Raw genomic sequence first — 20,419 nt, forward strand, 5'->3', positions numbered from 1 at the left:
GCGGTCGCCTTAGTTCAATTGAGAAATCTGGTGGTAATGTCGACATTGAAGCCACAAATACGCACCTTCATATGGTAGCTCACACGGATTCTGAAGTTGCACATAATGAACTGATAGGAAGCTCAGTTTGGAACACCGGAGGATGCGAGACAAGTAGAAAAGGATATCCCTTAGTCGCTGGCAATTAGAGACGCGTGTGATCAAGAGTCCCTCTTCAGAAAAACTATATAAGCTGAAAACAGAAACGTTAGTTCAGAGGGCATTCTCGTATGGACGGAGAGGACCTAGATCCATACCGCCGAATTAACTTTGGAAGGGTTTTTCTATGCGTGGTATACGGTACAGGAACACTACGGAGTCTCCAAGAAATTGACTCACTCTCTAACAGAAGCCAATCGTCACAATGCAAGTCAGTCCGATCTCCGTGGGATTCTAGGCGGCATTGAAGATGGTCACTTCTTTAAGCACTGTTTCAGCAAATGAAGGTCCTGGTTTGGATGGGCTAGTCTTACGATAATACAGAAAGCAAAACTGCTTAGAAATACGGATACAAAATTCATAGTTTTTCTTTTGGGTACAGGTTTTTATGGATTTTTCAGATAATATTTCAAACGTCCGGGGGAAATGCCATATGCAGTTGGATTTACTGTACAACCAACTCGAAAGTTAACAAGTTAGAATGCAGATTCACAAAAACATCAAACGGGAAACTATTTTCGGTGATTTTTTTAAATGCTGCTTGAAAATAAATGTGGATAGTTTACATCACACTTTGTTGAACATTAAGTGGTGCGAAAGTAAATCGACAATTTGCTCTGTAGCTGGAGAAGGTTCTCGTTGTTTGGAAGTAAACGGAGCGCTTGTGCAGCGTAGGTGTATGCGGCATAAAATTCACTCATCTGTACAAGGATGAAAAACAGAATGTTTAACAGTCCATGGCAGAAAGTAGCAGTGTATCGCGGTCCACAAAAATGCTGCATTTAACTGATACTGCACCAAAGGGATCGAGCCTGCTGAAAGTAGGTAGGTGACGCAATCTTAAGAAGCCATAACTGGTTAAAATTTATCAACTCATATTTTCTGGTCTTGGAATATCCCCTGCTTCATTCTAAACAGACCTGACATCACCGAGACTGAAGACCGGGGACTTTGTGACACGTTATCAGGTGCTAAAAAACCTGTCATGTAATTTGAAGCTAACTGAACTAAATATAACGTGAGGTGCAATACATCAATTAGTATATACGCACAATAGAGTACAAAAGGGAAACGAGTACACTAACCAACGTAATGACAGTCATAATGATGACACTCATCATGTTACGCTTTAATTTCCCCGTAAATCATGATCATGGTCATTATCATCACCAGAGACAGAAACATCAATGTTGAAACTGATGCTTAACTGCCGCACAACTATATGGTTCGGCTAATTACATATATATGTATATATCAGTGCAGAAGGGAAAAGAACGAATGATTTCTGCTTCGTATCGCTTACGTTATCGATTTCCGCTTTAATGCCTTGTCGTGCTACGATAATAATAACTCGTAGCAGCGAAACGAAAACTTTTGAATAAGAAAGTAAAAATTCAGACTGACTGACTACACTGCCAGAACTCCAAACCCATAAGCAAACCCGCTAAACCCTAAACGGACCCGATAGCATGAATACTGCCTAAGAGTCACCGGAAAGAGCTTACTGGTAATGAAGGAGATATGAGCGATTTTATGTTACGCCAATGGTTGGTATCCAGTCATGGAAGTTAGTGTATATCGAGTCAGTAACTATATGGGGAACCCGGACTGGAATCACCAGTGGTTAACGACACTGGCGGAAATGGCCCAGTTGCGCAGTCAGTGACGCTCATGAATCAAAGCTATTACCTTCAATGCGTAGCTACACGAGTGAACTAAACATGCCTTCGCCTCCAAGGCTTGGTTACATATATTCCACTTTCCCATTTTCCGGTGATTGAAGCTGTAGCGGTTGGAACCAACGTGCCTATGTCACACTGTTTATAGCTAATCAATTTATTTATTTATTTGAAAGCTGACCGAGGGTGAAATCTGACATCTTCAACAACGGGCTCCGAAGTAACAAGGATACTAGGACTTGGAAGCCACCGAGCTGAGCAGTAACTCTACGTTAGAAAAGACGTGTCATGATATTAAATTAAGAGCCAAACATCTGTTTTTGTTTGCTGGTAGGTGTTAGGCATACGTTCGTATTCCAACTTTAGGCTGCGGCTGTTCCTCCAGGATATTACAACTAAGCCACTGATGTCAAAGCACCATTCCGATCATCACCCACAGCTGTACATAAGGAGAGTATTGATTCTTCAGGTTAATTTATTTTAATGGGCCTCATAATATAAAAGGCGAAAACTGGACCAGATGGAAGATCTAGGAACAGCCTACCTCAAACCTCCTAGTTGTCAACACCCCCAACACTCAATCTGCATAGAAAATGGTGGCATGAATGTCACCGACAAAGTTTATCCGGCACATCTTTTAGTTTATTCAGCCAAAACAGGCANTCGACCCAATCTTGGAGGGCGGACACCACCAGAAATCCCAAATTTTTCTAAACATCCTTCATTCTCTTCTACTCTGTCATACTGCGTCCACGACAATTTAGATTAGAGGACAACACTACACTTGAAGGGCAGCAACTCGATATGCGCAGTTTGTAGAATTGGAGGTAGAAGACCTAAAGTTGTCCATGAAACTACAAACGAAGTGGCCAACGTCTGCAGCCGTACAACAGCATATCCAAAATCATCGTTTGATACAAGCGTCACATGAAGGGCTGTGTCTTTATAGTGTGGCAAGTAGCAAAAGCTAACAGAATAATTTCTAGGATTTAAGATTTCTGCGTTGACTTCGCCTGTCAGACTGTAGTTAGGGCTAATCCAATATAGAAATGCGCAATATATTCCACAAGTTTCAGTATCATTCACTAAGTTCTTAGAAGCATCGCTCAAAACTCTGCTACCCCAACATAACTTTGAAACTTGTGGGCATGGAATACGTGCCAAAGGAGTGAATGATATCGGTCAGATTTCCTAGCGATGTTCACACTTCCAGCTCTCCTATAAAAACAAGGACTTCGTTATATTCCTATCCAGGGTCGACAAGGTCCTTGCTGGGGGAGATTTTTCAACGGCACTTTGGAGGCCTTTCGGAGTTCGCCTCCTTTACCTAATCAGTGGCAAGATTAAACAAAGGTGGAGAGACTGAACACCCTTGTTATACATCGATGCTGTGAGGAAAGCTTCTGTAGAGCTGTACCTACACAAGCTTGTTGATAAGAACGAACAGTTCGACAAAATGGAATGCAACCTCTTGGTTAAGGAACGCAAGGATTGTAGTTGACCATAAATTTATCACTAAAGTAACATACGATTAAGTTCAAATATATCCGACCAAAATTTTACTAACTGTTCTCTGTTCGCGCCTTATCGCTCTCATAAAAAGACAAAAAACCTAGTTACAAAGGGTTCGGCAAGTGTCGGTGACCCTGTTTACTGCGTGCTTCTTTTCTAAAAGTGGGCACCACTGTCGAATCACCCCAGTTGGTTGAGATAATCTCTTTTGCTCAGACAGATGCGAGTATGTTGTCATGGACTGAAAATTCCGCCTTTATTTTTCCACACAGCGGATGGGAGTTTGTAAGAGTTAGGTGCTCGGTGATGCTTGAAAAGAAAAAGGTATGCACGAGGTCCCGAAGGCCTCAAACGTTCTATGTCTGCTTTAATGGAGGTTTCGTCGCGTAGGTGAAACCACTCAGTGCCGAAAAGCAGGAAAGCATTGTCATCACTATGATCATAATCATGATCATCATCATCAGTTGTAAGAATTCCGGACCTGCACAGTAATTCCAGCTGCTATAGTAAAGCTGTTTTATCCATGCATGCAGTGTTTATATCACAAAACTCCGCTGAAACAAACTGATCAGTGAATGTTAGCTCAAGTGAAACTTGTTAAGTGTTTGAGTATTCTAGAATGCATGAAACGAAGCCAGTATCATTGTTGGCGTTTGTCACAACACGACGTCTCAAATAACGCCAGCTGCCGGTAGGACATTGTTTCAAGTTATTCCTCATTGAAATATCTGCCGAGAGTCATCTGTTGTTTCTCATTTCCCAACCTGGCCCAAAGGATCCATTGCAGTCATGATGAATAATTCGGCGGTTTGCTGGACTATGCACCAAAAATAAAATAGAAGTGTCCTACGAGAGGATGAAATGTTTCTAATTCGGTTGACAAAATCCCTGTAGACAAACGTGCTGAAAAAACAGCCGTGAAAGACGCTTGGTGGGAACAGAGTAATATCACATCAACGGCGCAAGAAGCAATCACTTAATGTTGACCGAAACCAAACTACTTTCAGGAGACAAGCACTGCCGACTTGAGAAGGACTCAGACAACTCCACCAACGTCATTCATGATCTCAATATCAAAGGTCTGATGATACTATCTGTGAACTCAAAATTGTGATGTCACAATGGCGCATTCCCAAGATAGTCTGAAAGACACTTGAGTGTAAAAAGAAAATATCAACGACCAAACAGCCGATTCATGTAAGTCAGCCTCATTTGGAGAGGACTACTGAAGCTGCCTGTTGTGAACCATTCAGGAACCAGTACTAATAACTGATAATATTATCAATAATAGCCAGGGCAGACAGGAAGACAACCACTTTAGAAAAATAGGTGGATGATTAGCTCTGTCGTGAAGAAAGGCTATCTGAGATGAAGCCAGAGAGTGTTGGTAGTCAGCAGGAAAATATTTCAGTTCAACAGAGACATTAAGGCTTCTACGATAAACCCACAGATAGCCTGACCAGGGTGAACTTAATCAACTGCAGTGTGAACACAAGCAGTATTCTACATCTGGGCTCATGCCATAGCATTCCAAGCCAGTAGATTGTTTATTGTCAGTTCACAAGCCATCATCAAGGAATAAGCGGATTAGACTTTTTGGCTTTACTTCAGGAGTTAGGTGTTTGTTCGAACAAGCCATCGGTTAGAAAAGCTTGGAGTTATTTTTTGTTTTCCACGAAGAAAGCCTTCAAAGACAGAAGTCACTGGTCCTTACTCACCTGATCGTGCAGTAATGCCATATTATGACGTGGTTCGAATAGCTCCTCGTCCAAATTACATGATGTTTCGTAGAACACCTTGGCCTAAAATGAATGAAAGGTGTTCAAACGACCTGACTATGGATAAATATGGATTAGATCTGTGTGGGTGAATTCATCCTAGGACTATAAGCTTAAGTACAACGTTTACAACAACCCAGCAAGTTGCTAATTGCGTCCTAACCAGACCATTCCTTGGAAGGTTTGACAAGACGCTGTCCTATAGATTTTTTTAACAAGCGGCCCACACTTTATTGAGCACGTCGATGCAATTTTGGAATTTGCTTCAGGTGATGAGACTCGAATCGAGCTACTTGTTTCCAAGACGAAATTCGGCTGCATTGTTTTCCATTATTACTTTTTAAAATACGAAGCATGTGTGCTCAAAGCAGACACTAGTAAAAAGTTTCGACCAGCCTGTATGTTACGGAACACAGTAGTATTATCGAATGCACAAAATATTAAGGTGTTAAAACAAAATTTGAATCTGGTTTTTGATGATGCACTATACCAGTAATGCATTTTTCATCTGTTTTATTGTGAAGCACAATAAATGATTGATTTCGTCACAGGGAAAAAACTGTCTTAATGTATTCAGGATGACGCGAAGATATTCACGAATCATGTACTCATCGTTTTAGTCAGATTATAGTTTTTCAAACTAAGCTTAAATTCATTTGAAACGAACTAAGTGCTTCAAAAAAAATATGAAAGAAACGGCATCAAAACCTATCGAAACAATTTTTTATTGTGTACGTACCATATCCATTTGGCCTCGGTATTGTTCAACGACGCCCAAATTATTATAGGCTTCTGCATGGCGGGTGTCATAGGCGAGAGAAATTCGAAGGCATTGATAGCTGAGATTAAGATCACCCAACCTCTGTGAGGAAGAAGAAAAAGTGGAGAGCAACTTCATTTACCTCGATTACCTTTTTGTTTTTAACAGAGACTTTTTTGCAAGTAGGACGTTTTCCGTAATGTGAGACCGAAGGAAGAAGACTCCTTTAGGGAAACATCGTCCGATAAAACCTGATAAGCTCCGGGACAAAAATAACTCAAAGGCATACTTTTTCAGGGAGTTTTGCTTCACTAACAACCGTGATAAGTTACTGAACATGAACTTTACAATTGGAGTGACCTTTGTAATTTAGAATACCGACTAAGCAGGCAGGTGATGGCCAAGTTTCGTTGGCCTATGTACTCGACGGTTCGATTCAGTTCCGTCTGAGGGCTCACGACTGACAAAAGAATGGAATAGTTAATTGATGAAAAAGCCTTAAACGAAAACAAGTTTCCTGAACTACCATGCTTTACCATTCTCACCAGCTCTAAGGGCATATGGCGACAGGGTATACACAATCATCATGTACATAATAAATGGATGTAAAAACAGTCATGCAGCAGCACTACCAAGCCGCTTTCCAAGCGCTCTGGCTAGTGAAGAAGAGACCTCCGTGATAAAAGTGGCATTGTAGCACATGAACTATTCATTCCTACCATTACCAGATTTATATTTGCATTGAAAAGGCGAGTAGCTGGTGGCGGAATTAGTGTTGGGTCAACCTAAGCAATTAAAGACGCCATTTTTAGGCATTATCCAAAGTTGAGGCCTAGTTGTCTGTTTTTTTTTTCAACGAAAATACTCACAATTCCAATGTGTGCGATATTGTAGAAGATTTCGGCCGCAGATTTCAAAGTACTCATTTGGATGGCTTGGTTGAAATAGCCCATACACGTGTCATACTGTTGAGCGTAGAAAGCACACAGTCCCAGGTTGTTGTAAAGCTCAGCCGATTCAAATCCAAGTAGGAGCATCCGTCTAGAAAGCGTAAATTTGAAAATTACCGAGTTGAAGCAATAAAGTGCATTTCATTCTACTGTCTCTTTTATAGTAGCCCATTTGGTGAAAAATTCCATACTTTTATATAACTTCTGCCTAAGCCAGTTCATTGAATCTACAAAAGTAAGTGATCATAAGGAGTATTAATGCGGTTTGGTAACGGGTACGCTTATTCTGCAAACGACAACTCAAAACACAGTCTGTTTTGAATATTTCCTATCTATCCACCACATTAAGATTGTGGCTTGCAGTTGACGCTTGCGCGCCAAAACCTCAGATATGCAATTGAACAATCCCCAAGGTTGATCACGTGATCGCCAGTGGCCGTGAACCAGAGACCAGGAACTACGTGCACACATCCCAAGCTGCTTTGGTTGCGCGTCATTTGTTTGTGACAATTCATGCAGAAAACACGTTGTCTATCCTTCCGGAACTGTGCTGACCAATGTGCTGTTGAAAGACTCCGCAGACGTATGTCATGAGGAGGCTGTTCCTTTCGTTTGAGTGTTACTGCCGTATCGGACAGTTTAGTTCTTTAACTGTTGGAAGCAAACCAGCAGGTTGATTGCGTGCGACGCTTTGCTCTTCAAGCTGCATGTATTTACTTGAAACAAAATTCGTTCAACCGTCACACTACCGGTCACTTTCAACTGCCTTTTGGAATCTATTAAGATAAAAGCCGTTCTTTTAGTTGCCCAGCCTAGGTAGTCCAGCATCCTTCCTGAAAAAACGCAACGAATGTTCTCAGTCAGGCCAAACTTGCTTCGTAGTGATTGTCGATCATTTTAAATGGACTAAAGCCATGCATTTATCTTCACTGACTATGCTTCGACCACATGACTCCAGTTAAACCATCATCATTATTATCATTATTATTGTTATCCTTATTGCTATTACTATTAACCTGATCGCCATCATCGTCAGTCCTGTCAACAACTGCAACAAAAACATTGTGAGCATAAAATCGGTGTTCCTCACTGATTCTTTGCCGTCGTGCAAACATGATTTACTTTAAAACCATGTTGCAAGGAAAAGAACGAACATGGACAGAAACAGAACATGGTGCTAGCTTACCACAAACCTTCCAAGATGCCTACATCTCGAAACACTCATTCAGCTAACCAGGATAGAAATTGAAAATGAAAGCGCCACTGAAATCGATTAGCGGCTTCTCATACCATGCACAGAAGGAATAAAGCAGACCGCATCCTAAAGGTTGCGGTTCCCGGATAGTGAGTAACTGATTTCAAACTCTTGAGACTGGTCAAAGTTTATTCGCTTTTTGTTTGTGCTTCTCTGAACTGGGTGCGGAAAACGGCACTCTTTCTTGTGAATGATGATTTGGTATATACAGTACATCCCCACAGTGAAGAAAATTTAGTTTTTCTTCCGAATCAAGACCATGTGCATTTAAATAGATGTAAGAGTGGCAACTACAATGATGAAGTAGCTGACAATATCTGTTATATCAAACTTCTACAAGCATGCATTCGAGAAAAAGAATTTCCACCGCACTTCCCGCAAAAACCGGCAACAACTGTATGTGATTACATACCTGCCAGCTTACAAAAACGTGTTTTGCTGGTAATGCTACGGTAATAAGAGTAGGATGAACTAGTGCGCGGGGAACATAATGCAGATATCACTAGGAAAACATTGTCTAACAGAATTAGATTGAACGCTCCATTCTTAAGTACTTTGTGTGCATCAAAAACGCAATCAACTGATCACAAAAGTTCAGCAACATGATCACAGTAACCCCACACCCACAGTGGGTTCAATGAAGCGGCTTCTTTGTGCACCCTCCCCAAGTATTTATAGCCAATTTAGTATTTTCATGTTACAATGTTCATTGCAGATTCAACGGTTAAGACAGAAGTTCACAGATTGGTTCTGATGGACTGAACGGTATTTCCATACCTAAGAGCCTAAGTTGAGTTAGCCTGATTCCTGGCTCGCTTAAAAATGCTTGAGCATGGAAGTACTTGTCAATATACAGAAAAAAATTACAACGGTAAAAATTTACAATATGTTTGGTTTCACTTTATACTAACAAGTCAGCTTTGTACACTTATGAGAGAGTAGTGCTACAAGACTGACGAACCCAGGTTTTTTGTCCAGTTTCGACCCAGAAAAGGCAATAGGTAATTTTCTATATAGCACAAACAATCGACAATTTCCAATGTTTTTAAGCTTAGCCATTATTTTATGTTGAATTAAGGACAGGAATTTTCGAATTATCTTATCTGAGTAGTAGGTAATCAGTGGGGTGCAGACAACGTGACACAATGGGGCACACTCAACATTTCAGGCATAACAAGCACTAACAGCACTAATCTTTTTGAGAGGTGAAGTAATAATAAAGCCATCATTGTGAATAGCCTCGACCAGCAATTTCACCGCAAGTTATCTAGACAGTAGGTAGTTGAGGACAGAAAGTGAGCGACGAATGCGTGAATTTACGCTTCGACTCTAAGTCTGCTGGACCCCGAAATTTCTGTCGTCCAGTCGAATTCGCCGAGAAGTTTCAGAGGAATTATTGGTGAGTTTTGTCTCACTGACAGTAGTCTCCATTAGTCCGGGCTATTGTATAACAAAATAAAAACGCTGGCTCCATGGTTTCGGAAAAATGCAAAGCCACTCTTCAAAAATTAAATCTTCGAAATTCCAAAAGAAACACGTATAGAACAAACTTGTTCAACATTGTTTCTCGTTAAACGCTGTTACACGCCACCAAAGAAACGAAGTTAATCCAGGCTGTATGAATTTTATCGACCCAGTTGATGGCATTTTGCCTTTAATTTCCTCTTTTGATACGAATCGGAAGCTTGCCAAATCATAAATACAGTATGTACCGGAAACAGTATCGAGTTTACCTGTAAACGTTCAATGCAACTTCCGGTTGCCCCTCTTGATAGTAGTGAGCAGCAACAGCGCTCAGTGCCCCAGTGTGAGTGCTATCCAAGTTTGCCACCTGTTTGTAAAGCAGCAGGGCCGCATCCGTTTCACCCATTTCCTTCATGTTTAAAAAGGATCACAGGAAAACAGGCTATAAATGCGCTATCACAATGTCGAACTCACTAATCAATTAAAGTTTGTATTGTTATGACTACTGGTGCATGCGACTTAAAGTTACTTTTCTGCTTCATTATTTTTTGGCACTTTACACAACGCACTAGCTAAGCTTCGTAAAGAATTTAAACTAGATCCTCGGGGCATCATAGGGCCTCACAAAGAGCTAAAGGAAGATCTATTTACTTTTCCAAGAACTACGACAAACCATTTGTGCACGGCTATCATATTGTTGTTTGACTGTTTAGTCCAACCGCACACGGACGCTTATTTATGGAACACTTGCAAGCAAATTGTCAACCTTGGCAAACAGATCGACGCAACCAGGCTATCAGTATTTCAATGAACTGCCAAACACCTTCCTCATGCAGTTTTTTCCAACAAAAAAGTGTGTCTAACAACCACGAAGGGTAGAAGGGTTATTCATTTTTCAACAGGAGGACAGTATGCAAATACACCTTTGAGATTACTCGTTAGTCAAAACTCACGCGATAGCAGTGGTGCTTGCAAGCGTCAGTCCGACACATATGGGATCTACCACATCTTCCTGCAGGCCAGATGTAAAGTGCATACACGTCCGAAAACGTTTCTATTATTAGACAAAGCAGTAACAAAACAAATGCTCTAAATTTTACGGTCCAGCTTTTTCGTTTTGGATCAAGTCGTCCAAGCATGACCTTTTTGGGTGCACAGACGCCATGGCTGTAGATTGAAACATGAGAGCTGACAGTGCCCTGTCGTTAGTTGGGTCTGTGGAAAGGCAATCCATCGACGTAGCAAAGCTGAATACGTCAGAATGAACCAGTGGTGTATCTTAAACAAAACCAGTTACTGGTAAGGGGATAGGGCCGGTGCAATTTCGGAAAATTGTGTTAGAAGTTGAAAAACGCATAGATGGAACAATTCAACCAAAACTGTTTTCTAAGTAAAGAAATTCGAAATTATGAAAACGTGTATAAAGCACCCTCCTCACCTCCTTTTTGCATGCAAGAGAGAATAAAATATCGACATCTTCTGGAAGCTTGGATAAGCCACAAGTGTAACTTTGAATAGCTCCCATAGGCTGATTATTATGCACTGCAAGAGCTCCGAGGAGCATATAAGCGTCTGTGGAAGGCTGTTGTGCTGCAGAATCTTTGGCCGCTGTTTCTGCGTCTCTCAGCATTCCGAGGCTGAAACATCAAGTGGCATAATCACACACACGAGACACTCAAGACTATTTTTATGCCTTGGTAAACGGTCAGAGTGCTGCTATACCCGTATCTGGAAGACCATATCAATCGCACACATCTTAAGCCATAAGTCCTCTATTTTCTAATCTTCTGATCGTGAGCAAACTGTATAACGGCTGAATACATGTTATTAGAAAACAAGCTTGTGTACTCTGCATTACTTGAAGGTATCAACGACCTGTCTAGAATCACTGATTGAGTGCCGTGCAAGTGTCCTCGTGAATCCATAGGGCCCCCATGGCTATTTCGATTTAGTTTTCTACCTACAGTGATTCAAACCTTTTCCAGCTTTAGTAAGTATAACTATGTGTATAACCAGCGGGATGCAAACTGATCTCAGCTAAAGGAGCAGATATTGGATCTGGGTTGTATTTTACTGGTGACTATTGCCCGTACTTACAATCCTGGAGAAGTGTGGCTTGTGAACGTTGTTTACTCAAACGCACACCTTGGTATCTCAAAGACCTGGTGAAGTCACGTAATTATCCAAGCCAGTTGGTGCACCGCTCACTGCATGGTCACCTGTAGTTTCTTTTTAGCTTATAATGGTCTAACATTGTGATGGAATTATCTCCACTCTAAATGGTACAATTACTGCTTGTAACTTGTAACCATTATTAGACGATACGGCGAATGCTGTTGAACTTATTCAGAGTTCATTTATTTCTTGCCAATAGCCTTCACAGCGACACTCCAGTTATAAGTGACCAAGTATGAACTGTCGTAAAAATACCACACCATCAGGATAACCTAGGAACACCTTCTTGGGCTTATATGACGTCCACCAGCAAACGAGCACATTTCCGCACAACAGAAAAGTGAGAAGTCGCAAAGCAAAACTGCTCACAAATTTGCGGGTCACTTGGCAACTTTTATGTTTCAAGTACAATCCATTTGCTGTTTACTTGCTTTAGGAAACGCTTTTCCCAGGGACTGTTTTTTCCCCTTCACCAAATCCGGCCCACGCATTCGCTGAAGCATTGACCAACATAATTCAACTCTTAGTAAACAGGACTATTCCTGTTTGTACATAAGCATGTTTTACGATTGTGGAAAAGTTCAATCAGCCGCGACGCAGCATAGCAAAAATAAGATAAAATCATTGAAGTTCACTGGCCGAAATAACTACTGATGTTCATGGTTAATTTAGATCCATATGCTATCTAGCAAACCTTTTTGTTTGTCTCTGGCTAGGATTCAGCTGTTCTTTGATTTTCTGCAGTATACCTCTAGTTTTTGAACTTTTGCGGTGCACTTCAAGCAAAATTGTATGAATTTTTTACTGTTTACCTGAGAATCTGCTCCTCAGCTGACGTCACGCGAAGTTCAGAAGCCGAGGAGTGCTCTACATCTTTTTACAACCGTTAATAAGCAGCCGCGGTGCACGCCCTACTAATATCTAGAGGTATTCACATCCTCGACCTTCCGGCTAATATTTGAAGACTACATAGCTAGGTCACTGTTGACTATTTTTACACATACGACACGTTCTGTAAGAACTGGCCAGATTTCGTTACTGTCTCCGTCTTTATGCACGAATGTGATCCCAATACAAAATATTCCCGTTCACAGTGATTTACTGCATGAATATGAATGGTTTACGACAACAGGATTTGAACATTCCAGAAACCGGGTTCTACCTTAGTTTCAATTTATTACAAGTTCCACACTATTGACCACTATACCACCTATAAATATCGAGAAACCCCACCTTTGCTTCTAAATATATATAAGTAGGAAATCTTTCCACTCCTGTAAATATCGAAAAACCCCACCTTTGCTTCTAAATATATATAAACAGGAAATCTTTCCACTCATGCATCTTACAAGTGATGTTTTACCACCATTTGTCTGTTAAGTTCGTGTTGTTCTGGATTACTAGACCCCACACCCTATAGCTTGCCTTTTTGATCTCATGATGAAGTTTTGCCTGAAGTAGTTGCTCTTGAACTGCACAAATAACAAGTAAAGGTATTCCAACTACCAATTATGTCTGATTCTCTATATACCGAATTGTATATAAAAAACACTGAAAAGGTGACATACCGAGTAAAGCATTCTGCCTTTTGTAGTAACCACCACCAGTCTAGACCAGGTATATTCCGTTTTTTGTTGTCTTCCTGTATATCATGCGCCTGCCGTTTGCAGATTAGATGTCCTTTTCCCATGACGAGCCCAATTAATTTTAGGGCCAGCTGAGTTTCATTTAGACCATAAAAGAGATATTCAAACAGACTTCGGGCAACCTCTGGTCTCTGCGCATAATCAGCTAGGTTTATTCTGGAAATGCCCAACAATCCTAATTGGTTTTCCTTTGGGGCCGTAGAAGCCTTCAAAGAGGAAATAAAATTATGTGAGCTTATGATAGCCCGTTTCACAACATTCCGATAAACAACAAATTAATGCGACACTTTCAAGTTCATATAAACGTATGGATGATGTTCGAATGGTTAAGTATTAGTTATCTTATCTCCTAGTGACACAAGAGCACGAAATAAATTTCCAACATGACCAGGCTCCTCATAAATCGGAGGACTCGCTTAACGTAAACAGAAGGCAAAATTCAACCTATGTATCCATTTTGTAATGGACATCTTGGTGCCAACAATACCTAAAGTGTGCTTATTAGGGTGCTACTATTTGTAACCTGTTAGATGTTGGAAAGCAATAAACAGATGAAGAGTTAGACAAGAAGGAATGGTTTGTTCACTGGGTTTATAGCAATCTATTAGACACAAAACTGTTTATGACTGCACAGACTAGGTTTAAATGAAACAGTTGCGATCATATTGGAAACGCATTAGCACACGTGGCAAATAAGGATGCTGATATCTGGTCCAAAATCGAAATAGTGACCTCTAAACAATAAATAGTTGTTGGTTCTGGACGCGATCACCCACCAGAGAGCGCTATTTTAGGTTGAGAGACCGGTTTTGGTCAGAATGAAACGTGTTGCTCGTGTCTAGATATGGGGAGCTTATCACACCTCGCAGTGAAATCTGGTCATTGAAACCCAAGGATAAAATATGCTGAAATACGTTGATATCCCTTGTACTCCCTTCAGTAGCGGGTGTAAAACTTGCAACTTTTGTGAGAAAAGATTAGAAATAATTTAAACAGATGCTTGCTGGCTAATGTCTGCTGTCAGAAATGCGACTTGATTCAAGTTACACTTGATTTGACATATGATATTAGAATTGGCGAGAATGATTGCCTATTCATTTATCAAGGGTAAAACTTGATCCCGAATCTGTATGGTCACTCCTAGATCTTCCGCGCTCTGGATATTGATACCTCGGCAAGTGGTTTGTCTTTAAGCCACTATATCAAGCTTTATTATTGGTGCTCCGACTTCCTAATGTTTTAAAATTCCCACCAGTACAATCCAATGTAAAGTCTTTGCTGATGAAAGTGTTTGTATGGCGTTGCACTTATGATTCAATAGATTCAGTCAATAAAGTTAGACGTACTACCCAAATCCAATGGGCTTTCCATGGACACTGTAGTTAGCTGACCCATCGTTTCTGCTTGTAAACATGCAATGACAAAGCAGGCTCGTTTGGTGGAAAAACGTTTGCAACTAAGTTACAGGGTTTGGCAAATAGATCAATCACTAAGCGTCCACCAATTATTTCAAACAAATGGACGTTGGTGGAATAAAATGTTTCAGCTGACAACTATTCTTATTTTTATTTTTCATTCATCAGCAAACTTCAGAGGTTCATTTATATCTTAAGTGTCATCTACCTAAATTAGTGATTTTATAACCGAGCAGCCACCAGGCCAGTACATCTTGCCCTAAATTTACCACAAATAATATACTCGCGCAATGCTGCCGACGCCTGTCAACTTGCCAGAGTGGTGTTATTATGGACACGTTTAAAGTGTTATTGGTTATTTGTTACTGATGAACAGTACGGCTTTCTTGAGAACTCAAGAATTCTTTACTTTTGTTTTACAGTTCGTGCACTTTTGGAGCCGTACTTACGCAAGTTCATCAATCCCGTCTAGAACTGGTTTACTACTTTTTCGTCAACATCAATATTCGTTGCACAATGACAAATAACGGAAAGTCAATTTTGGCTAATTTTAGCTACATTGAGTGCATAGTGCGTACAGTCGTTATCGAATTAATTTTGCGCCATTAGCGTTTATTGGGCGGAACACCGTTTTTATTTACAGTTCGGAGACCGTTTTAGTAAGGGCATGCTTGGGTTCACTTCTTCACTGGTGCGTGCTTCAGATGTGACCAGCAAACTTGGCATTAGAGGTGTGCTCACGCCATAGCTTTACACCGCCGTGTTGCTTAAGAAATGATCTAAAATATACGCTGTCACAATAATCTATATGTTGTCCACTCAGATCACTCATTTTTATTTCAAGCATTATTCCACTGAGGTTTTATGATTTAACCCAATTTAATGTAAATTACTACCACACTTATGGTATGTATCAACAACCAAAGGTATCAGTAAAAACGCAAAAATATCTGATGAATAAAAAGAATATATTCGAGGTCACTCTCGTTTTTAAAATTTCTTACGCTGGTATCAATCTACAAAAATCCATCCAAATATTTTTACTGTTTTGAGCATATTCAAGATGAATCTTGCCTTATTAATTTGTCCAAAACATCGTACCATTTTTGTGGTGCTAGACTGGCGTAACTTCAGCTAGATACGGCTTTAATCCCACACTCTGATCACGACCCCTTAGGTACTTATTTATGTTTGATATAAATTGGATGTCATCTCAAGTTAAGGCATAAAAGTTCTTGAATTATCCTTATACTTAATGATACAAATCACTCGTGCAATACGGTAAAATTAAACGAGTTACTAATAGGTTTTGCATATTGTTGTTTGGGTCTTCAGTGGCTTCTCTCTAACAAGAAATGGAACAGTGTGACACACACTATTCACCACATCGTTTGTCAACATACTTTTTGTGTTAGTGACTCTACTGTTAATTTGCGTAAGCATTAATCAGCTTTATTTGGCATATTCCACCTAATTAAACAGAAGTTCTGTGAACTTCTCTGAGCACGTCTTTTAGAAAATCCTCGGGACAGCAAAATACATTTTATGCGCAGGAATTATTTCTATTCTCAAGCTCCTTATTTTTGAATCCATCTACTACCTATATAAACTACCTCGCATTTGAAGTTTGCTACACGCAAAGCCAGGAATTGCTTGTAAACCAATAAATAAAACGTTGTTTTCGGCTGTCATGCCACTCAAAGGAACCAGAGGGCTGAGAAGCTTCCAGATGTCTGAGATAAGAAATTTCCTGAAAGTTTCCTGGATTATCGCTGACAGCATCCAAGCGTTTCGTGATCTCGTTCATACTCTTCTGCCAAGTCAACGGTTGGCCACCTCTCTGTTTACGCCACTCCGAATTGGGCATGGAAAACAGCACTCTCTTCATCAATCGATGGTTCGGCATACGTAAAACATGTCCCAACCAACGCAGCTTCTGGTGCTGGACACATTCTCCAATGGAAGTACCCGTTACACAACCGAAAACACGCTTTCTAACTGCCTCGTTACGGATTCGCCGACACCAACCCACACGAGCTATGGTTCTGAGACAACGATTGTCGAACACCTGAAGACGTCTCAGGTCCGCTGCTCGAATAGGCCAAGTCTCACAGCCATACAACAAAACAGCCCGTACTGTAGCTTGATACACACGTCCCTTCAGATTCAGGGATAAACCATTCTGACGCCATAGGTGTCTCAAGTTAGCAAACGCGGCCCGAGCCTTGCAGATTCGTGCATTCACCTCATCTGTCACACTGCAATCAGAACTAATACAACTTCCAAGGTACGTAAAACGCTCCACAACTTCCAGTACCTCTCCCTGGATTGTAAGGGGCGTGTTCAGTGACTGCACTTCCACAAGCATTACCTTACACTTTGTGGGTGCAAAATGCATACCAAAGGACGGGATGACTTTGGTCAATTCATCCAAGAATACTTGCGCCTTCTTCTCCTCTTCGAACATGAGAACGATGTCGTATGCATATTCCAGATCGACAAGGTTTTCTCCACAGGCTATTTGAACACCAGGGTTTTGGAGACCCTCCAGCGTTCGTCTCATTATTTCATCGATCACAAAGTTGAAAAGGAATGGAGAGAGTGGTCATCCATGACGGACACCGCTTTGTGTGCGGAAGCTTTTGGAGAGCTCTCCGTACCCTCTCACACGTCCGGAAGTCTGAGAATACAAAGAACGTATTATGTTTACAAACTTCCGGGGCATTCCTTGGTGGGCAAGCGTCTTACTGACCTTTCGTTTTCTCTTCCTGGAACCTCATACAGAAAGAAGGCAGCCGCAACAACAAAATAATCCAGCTTGCATAGACAGTGGCTGCGTAAAGTTAACATTCTTCAGAAGTGTCAAAATGAGCCAAGAAAAGTCGCTGAAGCACATGAAGTCTATCAATGACGCTTCAACCGTGATGTTTTTGCTATCAAAACTCATCTGGTAGTAGCAGAATTATAGTTCAACTTGTCGACAAATTGCATATGCTGGATTGTCAACATACCAAGCAAACTTGAAACTATTTAATGCCTTTAGGTTTACTGTATTCGAATAGTTTTACAATATGTGTAACATGCGCCTTCCCTATTGATAACAGGAGGAAACGGTATGCTGTGTAAACTTTTTTCATTTCTTTGTGTAGTGTGGCCTTAAGGTGTGTCTCTCATTATGCTGTCGAAAAAACGCATCGCCAAATTTGTCCGTTTGTTATTTGATCTTGTCATTAAGAGTCCCTAATGCGTTCTTAATGTTGACTCATGTTTTCTCACTCATTATTGAATCGTGCATCTGCCCTCTGTTTTAATTTTTTATTCTGTCGTTTTGATAAGTAAGCTGAAGTTGATGTATATCCCGTTTTCTATAGCCCTTATACAGAACGCGGCAATGACACCAACTCCGGGCATTTTTGGGAATATTGTCTTTTGTAGCTTTGTGCTTTGTGTTTTGTGTTTTCCCTCGAGTCACTAGCCTTTCCCGCACTGCCTGCTTGCCTGAACGCCCTTGGTGACCGAAGGAAGCTTAGAAAAGCAGTAGACTAAATGCAAACGAAATGCATGTGACCAAAGTTCTTCTGTCTTGTATAAGGATGAAATACTTACCGTTCTATTAGAAACCGGACCACAACTGGAATCAAGTTGATATTTTTTCTCCAACACATATGGTGTCCGAATGGCCTTCTCAAAACCCAAGACTCCTTTCCCCCCAGTTTTTAATTTCTGATTATGGGCGCTTATGCCTCCTTTAGTTTTGGCTGATCTAAATTTTTTTCTTATTCGCTCACTTCGGCTTTTACCTCACGGACTTTGCACCAACGACACCTTGACAAGCATCATTGGACATGGTCCTTTGGTTTCCGCACATGAATTCACCCTCTGTTTCACATTTTAGGACGACGTCTGCAAGGCCGTAGGAATACGGGTTCGTAAACCGATCGAGAAAGTTTTTTTCAACATTGCACCAAATTTTTAGCATCGTCCTGGCCTGAAAATCGGAAATGCAAGCAAATTGATTACTTCTGCGCTGAGATTATCTTCAGACGAGTTATCACATATACATTCACATCTATCAAACTGGCGATGGTAAAACATTTTTATGGCATGTTGAAACGACATCTTTTGAATAAATGCGTCGCTAGGGCCTCTTCAAGGTAGGTGAACTTCAGTTCAGCAATAACATGGTGCACCAAGGAACACACGAGCTCGTGGCTTGCAAATCAAAGAAATTCCAATGTCCGTGTTGACATTTTGGTTAGCAAGATTCACTGACGCCATTTCAACATGCTGCTTACTCTCTTTTTCCATTTGGGAGACAATTCCAGTTCTAATTAAGTGATGTCGGCTCTGTCCAAGATCCATACCTCTCCCAATTTCCCTTCGTCGAAACACGAGATTGAGATATCAGCGGAGATATCAGCTGATATTGAGATACCTTCAAATTGCGTGGTTATGCTATAAAAACTGATCAGTCGCTGGTTGGAATTTCCACCAACCACCGCCACTAAACATCAGTCGGTAATCTAATACACGAATTTGCTCTTCTTGCTCGCAGCGAAAAACATCTGCCAGGATTATTAAAATCATGTATTTGTCCTGCTCATACTTGCATGGCGTATCATAGAAGGCGGAAAAGTGCACTAATGAATAACGTTTCCCGTCTGCATACCACCTTGTTTTCATAAGGTTGTTGGAAATGTGTGATACCCACTGATGGCCCGTGGATAGCCACACACTTTCATAGCCATTGCCAAAACATTTCGAGGGCAATTTGTTTTTTTCCATTCACCAGCTTCTACTGAAAGTACAAGCCAAAAGAGGATGCTTGCGCCATCGAAACAAGCTTGCCAGCCCGAGGACTCACAAAACACAGATCCAAATGTGAGTTGAGATCTGTCCTAAGTGCAGGTTTAATGACTGTTAAAGGAAGGTGCTTCCACACACAACTATCCCAGTCAAGAAACTGTTGCCTAATAAAAGTGAGCAGTGTAGTTGGAGAAATCGTCCCGCCATGTCTCACCAGCGGTGAATAAGCTATTGGTCAAACGAATTTCAAAAAAGTCGTCAATAATCATCAGGGTCCCCGGAATAGAAGACATTCTTAAATGACAGAGGGTTTCCAGAAGCTTTTGACAGTTAGCAGATTTGAAGAAAGTAAAATCCATTTCAGCGAATGTGATGGGGTTAAGGCCGTCCTGCATCCAGGGTAAAAAAATTGGTAGGCGGATTCAAGTGGCGGTCTAACATAGGCTGCTCAACTAATCTGGAAGCCTAAGGAAGCAATATCATTTGAGCAAATATTTGGTATGGAGCAGGAAGGACAGGCCTGAAGAAAACCAGATTCTTGAAGCGTTTTAGTATATACTTTCACTGCGACCCTGCATGTTAAATAGTTTGCTGTACCTCTCCCGAACGATTTACGGGCAAGATTTTCCGCAAGGGAGTTGCATGGGCTGGACAATGTTCATTTACCGTAGAATCGTGTAACAACCGTATTCTTTTATGGTTAGAGTACGTAGCTTGTCTGCATCCGCCCATCGAATAGGACAGAATCAGCTTAGGGGGTACGTATCGTTTTGCCCCGTAG

At 41.0% G+C, this 20,419-nt stretch overlaps 1 protein-coding gene across 1 annotated transcript; it reads right to left on the reverse strand.

Moving 5' to 3' along the window:
• Positions 1 to 551: 551 nt before the first annotated feature.
• T265_13053 (hypothetical protein) lies at positions 552 to 13,653 on the reverse strand (the record flags this gene model as incomplete). The annotated part of the gene is made up of 7 exons (XM_009166897.1): positions 552 to 899; positions 5,108 to 5,191; positions 5,907 to 6,029; positions 6,797 to 6,968; positions 9,866 to 10,005; positions 11,035 to 11,233; positions 13,340 to 13,653. Coding segments are annotated over 7 exons (1,149 nt in total), but the record flags the coding sequence as incomplete, so codon positions are not given.
• Positions 13,654 to 20,419: the final 6,766 nt, after the last annotated feature.

Source organism: Opisthorchis viverrini, assembly GCF_000715545.1.
Source record: "Opisthorchis viverrini unplaced genomic scaffold opera_v5_31, whole genome shotgun sequence".
NCBI lineage: Eukaryota > Metazoa > Platyhelminthes > Trematoda > Opisthorchiida > Opisthorchiidae > Opisthorchis > Opisthorchis viverrini.